At 37.7% G+C, this 7500-nt stretch overlaps 1 protein-coding gene across 2 annotated transcripts in view; it reads left to right on the forward strand.

The window, feature by feature from the left end:
- Positions 1 to 7500, forward strand: part of LOC138047308 (hydroxyproline dehydrogenase-like) — a 22394-nt gene that overhangs the window by 8686 nt on the left and 6208 nt on the right. Inside the window, exons 1-7 of one of the 2 annotated variants that reach the window (XM_068894104.1) lie at positions 923 to 1873; positions 2482 to 2687; positions 4019 to 4074; positions 5974 to 6029; positions 6423 to 6524; positions 6774 to 6845; positions 7157 to 7303. In XM_068894104.1, coding sequence (XP_068750205.1) covers positions 2485 to 2687; positions 4019 to 4074; positions 5974 to 6029; positions 6423 to 6524; positions 6774 to 6845; positions 7157 to 7303 — 636 coding nt within the window. In that variant the 5' untranslated portion in view covers positions 923 to 1873; positions 2482 to 2484. Of the gene's footprint in view, positions 1 to 922; positions 1874 to 2481; positions 2688 to 4018; positions 4075 to 5973; positions 6030 to 6422; positions 6525 to 6773; positions 6846 to 7156; positions 7304 to 7500 lie in introns of those variants that run through there. The other variant, XM_068894103.1, reaches the window with a different exon arrangement.

The following is a 7500-nucleotide window of genomic DNA, read 5'->3' on the forward strand; positions in this document are numbered from 1 at the left end:
AAAATAAGCTCTTGTTTTTCCAATTTTACTATAATTCCATTTACGTTGGGGTTTTTTTACATTAGTGTTGGTGAAAAACGAAAAGGGTACGAGACCAACACTAATGTAAAAAAACCTCAACGTAAATGGAATTATAGAAAAATTGGAAAAACAAGAGCGTATTTTAAGGCATGCCGAAAAGAGTACGAGACTAGCACTGATGTAACAAAACTCAAAGTAAATGGAATTATAAAAAATTGGACAAACGAGAGCGTAATTTAAGGCGTGCCGAAAAGGGTACGAGACTAACACTGATGTAACACAACTCAAAGTAAAGGGAATTATAGAAAAGGTGGACAAACGAGAGCGTAATTTAATTAAGGCGTGCCGAAAAGAGTACGAGACTAGCACTGATGTAACACAACTCAAAGTAAATGGAATTAGAAAAGAATTGGACAAACGAGAGCGTAATTTAAGGCGTGCCGAAAAGGGTACGAGACTAACACTGATGTAACAAAACTCGAAGTAAATGGAATTATAAAAAAATTGGACAAACGAGAGCGTAATTTAAGGCGTGAAATACGCTCTCTTTTGTCCACCTTTTCTATAGTTTCATTCACTGTGACTTGTGTTACATCAGTGCCAATCTGGCACCCTTTTCGGCATGCCTTAAAATACGCTGTCATTTGTCCAATTTCTTTTATTTACCCTGAGTTGTGTTACATCAGTGCTAGTCTCGCACCGTTTTTAGGATTTCTGATAATACTGTTGAGAGTCTGTTTGCTTAGCTACGCTGAAGAACTCAGCTGAACTTTTAACGAGTTGCACAGGATACGTTCTCGCCCTTGAGATTTTAAGGGGGTGCGTATATTTTTTCAAAAATGACAAAACAAAATATTGCGTCGCAAAGTTACCATTTATCACGATCCTTCAAGTATGATGTATTTTAAAACTGCCATTTGACGTATTTGCAATTTTTTCATTGCAAATGCTCGGCAAAAAAAAATCCCTATTTTGAAATGACAAAATTACAGTTTTGTTATGTATGTTTGTGATTGAAATGCATTATTTTCCCGTTGTAAACCCTTTACTGTTTTTTTTTTCTTTCGTCTATTTCGCATGAACCCGTGAGGCGAAATGTTATACCATGTCACATTGTTAACAGCAGCACTTGAAACCATAGACAACCTGCTTGTTATCGTGTTATCGTGTTGCATGATAGCATAATTTATGCGTCTGTACCCTTTTCGGCATGATACCCTTCTCGGCATTTTAAGGCTGTAACGGCACCCTGATGTTATAAATTCTGATTTTCATCAAGACGTTAGGCTGTTTGAAGCCATGAAGCCTGGCTGGTGGAAATTGTCTCCTTGACGGCTGTGTTTATTTGTTATTGACACAGTTGTTTTGTCACAGAATAAGCATGATTTTGAGAAAAAATTAAAAACTTGTTCGTGACAAACTTGCCGAACTGAAGAAGTCAATCAACTCTTAAAAGCTCATCTTTAATTGATTTCTCTAATTCTTGGAACTGACGACGCTTATCTTCATTGTCAAAGCCCAAAGTTGAAATAAAAACGATGAAATTTGAGTGAAAATATTTTAAGAGCAGGGAAAGATACAAAACGTTTGCTGAGTAACCACGCAGTCATTTACAGAAGGAAGTCTGGACCAAGTCAGGCTCGGATATCGATAGATATCAGCTGTGCGTGCGTGTCATGTTTGTAAAGACTGTAAAGACGTATGGAAGCCATCGATCGGAGAAAAGCGTGTTGCTAGACAAGAGTTTAACAGCCCCGTAGACAAATACGCCATGCAAGTAATGACGGGCAACAAAATAGTCGGCCATTTGCCTCGTGACGGTTCTTTTCTCGCACGCGGTAGAGAGTGATCGGTAGGAGAATATGCCGTTTAATCTTTATTTACTGAAGGGCTTTAGTGTCATTTGTGACCCCATACCAACCAGATTACTCCCTCTGAAAGCAATAGTCTCGTATATAAGCCGCACCCATCTACATCTACATGTTCCAGCACTCGGCAAAGTCCCTTTTTGACTTGTGGCTGTTTCGGCTTAGGTGGCCTCATACACCACAAACCTTTTTACAGACATCACCGCCAAGCCGGCCACTTCTGCTGGAGAGAACAGGACAGCCGCAACACCGGGGACTTTATCCCCTACTCTTCTCGAATAGTGCTTGTGTTCTTTAACGTCCCACAGGGAACTTATGAACACAGAAGATATTTGTGAGACGGGACCTACGGTTTATAGTCCTTATCCGAGAAGACTTGAAAGTCTAACCACTTGCAGTTGTTTTAAGATCCTGAGTGTTGATCCGGCCGGGGTTCGAACCCACGACCTCCCGCGTGACAGCCCGGTGCTCAACCAACTGAGCCACCGGTGCGCGGTCATGATTTTGAGCACAATATTTCGGCAAATAGACGCGGCTTATACACGAATTTTATTTAGAGGCCAAACCTAAACCTTCTCTTGTTTTGTGACAGCTCATGTCCTTTGGCCAAAGGGTCCTTGGCAAAACTCTATTTGAATTTTTACTGCGTGAAACTATGTACAGTCAGTTTGTGGCTGGGGAAGAATTATCAGCAATTCAAGACTCCATCCAGGAATTGCGTCAGTGTGGCATTGGCACCATGCTGTGTGTACCTAACGAGGAGGATCTTTCATCTGACGACAGTGACTTTAGTGAAAGGTCAGTTTTTCTTAAAAGTATGATCACCTGCCCTGCTAATTAGGTTCGAAGATATAACTTAACACCTGCCTTCTATCATATCATCCCTACTGTCATTTTTGTTTTACTGCGATTTTCATAATTCTATGGAATGTCATGTTCAAGCGCCAACGGCCAAACTACATTTTGGCTTCCATAAACCAAACTTCTGATGCCAAGTCAAGAGTTAACCCAAAACCACGGATGCCAAAATCACATTCAATTTGATGCGAGAACATTCTGACTCAAAATCTGTAGTACATGTATGGATTATCAGATGTCATAAGGCCCTCCTTTGATACACTTTTCAAAATATCCGTTCCATTTTTTTGTCCAAATAGAAATTCCATGCTACAGTTTGTTTTCGTTTTCTGGGAGCATTGACCTGTTTTTCATTGAAACCTATGGCAGAGGACTGGGACCAGTCACGCATGCTCCTTTTGATTGAAGTGATGTCAGATTTCCATTGAAAAAAGTTACTGGTTCATAGAACACAGGCGCCCCAAGCTCACAACGCGATTTTGCGATGTTCAATGGTTCAATGATTCAATGATTATGAGTTCAATGAGGTCAATGGTTGAAAAAGTTAAAAATTAAGTTAAGTTGAAAAACTGAACGTCTTTCTCTGGCAATAAACTTTCCCTACCTCAAATATGTTGTTCACCTTTGTTTTGTGTCGATTCATTAGCCATTGCTGATATAGTAAAATCAGTACTCGCTTATAACACAAAACAAAAGTGAACAACATATTTGATGGAGTTAAAGTTTATTGCGAGAGAAAGACGTTCAGTTTCACCATTAAACTCTTTTACTACATAATAGTTATGCATTGCAAATTCGTATTGTGAGCTTGGGGCGCCTGAGCATAGAACCATCCATGCAACTTTTTGTACGGCTCAGACTAAAAGCTTCCTTAGCAAACATTGCCTTTCTGTAGTTAAGTGGCACGCCCTCTTAAGCAATGTCCATCTCTTGTTTGTAATTTTGGTCAGTGTACCTTCCACTTTCAAATCATCAGTGGATATCATTATAAGTGACTGATGAATTTCTGACTTTGCAGTTCATGGAGGTTATCATATTTTTGCAAGCCCTTGGCATTGTAAATCCAAAAGGATGAACAGCAATCTTAACAGAACTTATTATTAGCACATAATTTGACAAAATATTTATAAGATTCATGAAATTTTACTAACTAAAAACTGTGTAGGACACACATGTAAAAGACCATCCAGCACGTACCCTGTCCTCTTAATTAAATTAATGACATTTGCACATAAGTTATCACTCTTTATTTGACATTTTCCTGTTCACAGGGAGGCAATGTTTGATAGAAATGCGAAGTTGATTCTTGATTGCATTGGGAAAACTGGTATGATAAAGAAACTGAGTAGTTTTATGACATACTTTTAATTAATGTAAATATTCGAGAGATTAGTGACAGAGTAAAATTAAGGAGTCTGGATTAGTACATGTACCGCGCATATTTTCAGAAGTTGCAGAAATAGCGAGAAGGGCAATTTCTGCAACTTCTGTATAAGAAGTGATATTTATTAAGGAGTGATATTTACCCTTAATTTGACAAGGAAACTTGCGATTACCTGTACTTTTTTATAATATAAGGGGCAAAATTTTCTTTTGTTAAGAAGGTCAAAAACACGCTGTTGTGCTATTTTGTAGAAAGCCATTTCAGTGTTCAATAACCATCAATGAACTGTAAAACACATGAATGAGTGAAATGAAATTTCATTTTTCTACAACAGTGCCAAAGCAATGAAACCAGCCCCTCTAAAAAACATTTACTCCATGAAAATAATGAAAGTAACTCAGCCAGTCAATATTTCATAAAATTATTGGTAATTTTGCCCTTTATATTATAAGAAAAGAAATCAATTTATGACATTTTTCCTGGTGACTTCCTGTTAGAAGCCACAACATTATGCAATAAGCAATAAGATTCTTCTGCATTTCATAACTCGTAAAAAAGGAGTGTTTGAGCCTTGTTTGATTTGTGCAATATACAGGGTTCGCACAGATTTTTGGTTGCAAAATTAAAGACTTTTTCCAGACTTTGTCCAAAATGCTAATTTCTTTTTCCAGACCCAACTTTAATATATATATAGTTTGTCCCATGATGCACTGTGAACATACAGTAACCATGATGCAGTGCTGGCATAAGAGTGATCTGAGACTTTTCGTCCCTCCCTGCCTCACTTTGGAGTCGAGGTTGGGGGCCTCGTTACATTCACTTAAATAAACAATGGTTACTCCTCTATGGTGCAGTTAAGTCTGTGCAGCAACTTCCGCAACTCTTGTTGGCTGCCTTGCCTTTTCAAATATTGGCTGCTAACCGATACTCTTGTCCAATCCAGCACATGCTGTTTTGTACAGCTCGTACGTTCTGGGGTGATAAGTGAGGTTCTTTCGTCACACATCACCGGAAGTCGCACAGGCTAAGCAACACAAGGGAGTGCTTCCATATTAATGCCTTCTGGAGGCAACATTTGCTCATATCTAGTAGCTAACACATTTATCACAAACAGTCATATGGAACAGAGACATTAATAACAGTTGCTTAGTCAGCGAAAGCAAGGCTTCAAGAGAATCTTTCTTCCAGCTTCCAGTTGCTGACTCTGATTAAACTGCTTTTTTATCTGCATATAAAATACATCATAAGTGCTAAAGAATTTCTGCTGACAGCAATGATTTATTGAATTGAGCTTCGAACGAGTGAAAGCATGTTTGCTATAATTTTAGGATTTAAGTGTTCATTGTACCAATTGGTCCATTGAGTTGATGGTCATTGAAAAGGCTTCCCTCAATAAAACTACCCTTTGCCCTTTATGTGATAAACATGTAATCACAAAGTGCCCTTGTATGCAAATAAGGATTAATTTTCACTTGTAGTTTCAAAGTTTTTCAAACTGCCCTTGCGCTTCACAATTTGGGTATTAAATTTTGGGCACATAGTAATTACACTCATACTGTTAAGTCTTCATTACTCCATATTTCCTCTTCATGTCTCTTTTCACATCTAACTAATGTAATCCTCTTGGCTCATAAACTCTCCATGTAATCATCGCCTTCACAAAATGTCTTACCTATGTTTATAGACCCTAATACGTGCAGTTTTCCACAAATGACTTCAATCTCTGGCTTAGAAATTTTATTCAGAAATGTACAAATTAAGGCCTGAAACGAGAAAAGAAATAAGATTATGAATACAAAAGATATTCAGTGTTGTAAGTTTTGATGTTGCATTCTGTTGTAGAGGAAGGAGGCTTTTCTCAGATGAAAGTTACAGCCATATGCAGTCCTTTATTACTTGTAAGTCTAACCTCAACTCTCAATAATAATAGATTTGGCATATTCTAGAAAAAGAGTTGTAAGTAGAGCATACCAAGTGCAAAATGTGGTTCCCTGTGGGCCTGAAGGCCACACATGCACACTGAAGCAGGGTTCAAAGGAATGTAGTCTCAAGCAGCAAAATATTACTTTCTGCCTGGCTCATTTGATTGTATCTCAAGGTTAATAGTTAAGCCATCAGGGTCTTGTGTGCATTAAACTTTATACCACCAAATCCTTTGGCATCACATACAATTTACATGAGGGAAGTAGAAAATTATAGTGTGTGAGGTGAACATGAAAAGTAGAGGATAATATCTACCAATCAAATCAGACCTCATTTTGTCGACCATCTTTTTACTTATTTAACTGTAGAATGTATGGAATGACCATTTAGCCCCTTTTGAAACAAGTGTAGAGGCTCCTGTAGGACTAGATGTTCAAACACTGGCAGAAGGATTTGATCGCAATATTGAGGTATGGATCCAAGTGCTACTAATTTATTTTATTCAATAAAAAAGAGATCATTTTAAAATGTAGACTGTCTAGAGCTGAAATGATTTATGCTTTGCCACTTTCAGATTACAGGAAAATAACCTCAAAAAAAATATTTACCAGCAATCAGTAGTGGCCCCTGAAAAAAATTGCAAAATTCTTACGAGGATATGTAATGGTTTTTCTTTAAACATGAATATTAATACTTGATTTTGATTTCTTTTTACTCAGGTGTCTGTTTTAAACAAAAACCAAAATGCTCATCTTCAAAATGTCCTGTCACGACTGGATACATGTTCAAAGGTAAGAAATTCAACTGGCTTCAGTAACTTGTTCAAAAGGTGGATAATGCTATCCAGCAGATAAACACTAGCAAAACCAATTGAGTTATCCAGTGGATAATCATTTATCCAATAGATAGCGGCATCCACCCTTCGAACAACTGGGGCCTGAAGTACAGTTAAGCATTATTATTATTTTGAATGAAGTTCTAATTTCTCTCATAACGATAGGACACAATGATTTTGATTCACCACTGAAGACTCACTAATAAGTAGTCTTTGCAAGTCTCTGTGGCATGGTAAATAATTAAGTATTCATTTTTGTTTTCTTAGGCATGTATAGGTCGCAATGTGCGATTGGTAATTGATGCTGAACAGACTTATCTTCAAGCACCTATCAATCACATGGTGTTAGCCCTGCAGTACAAGTACAACAGGAATCACCCCTGGATCTACAACACTTATCAGTGCTACAGAAAGGTGGATAATAAAATCATGAGATCTTTTTTTGATAAGGAAACCAAACCAGTCCAAGTGTTTGTTGCATGTGCAGTTTCCAAAGTTATGGTGTGCTTGTACATGTAATTCATTATAGCAACCCCTATAAAGTCTTGTTTTCTTTTTCTAGGTTTTATCCTAAATTAGTCTTAACATCTGGCATTTTCATGATAACAGGC

The sequence above is a fragment of the Montipora capricornis genome, chromosome 4 (assembly GCF_036669925.1).
Source record: "Montipora capricornis isolate CH-2021 chromosome 4, ASM3666992v2, whole genome shotgun sequence".
Classification (NCBI taxonomy): Eukaryota; Metazoa; Cnidaria; class Anthozoa; order Scleractinia; family Acroporidae; genus Montipora; species Montipora capricornis.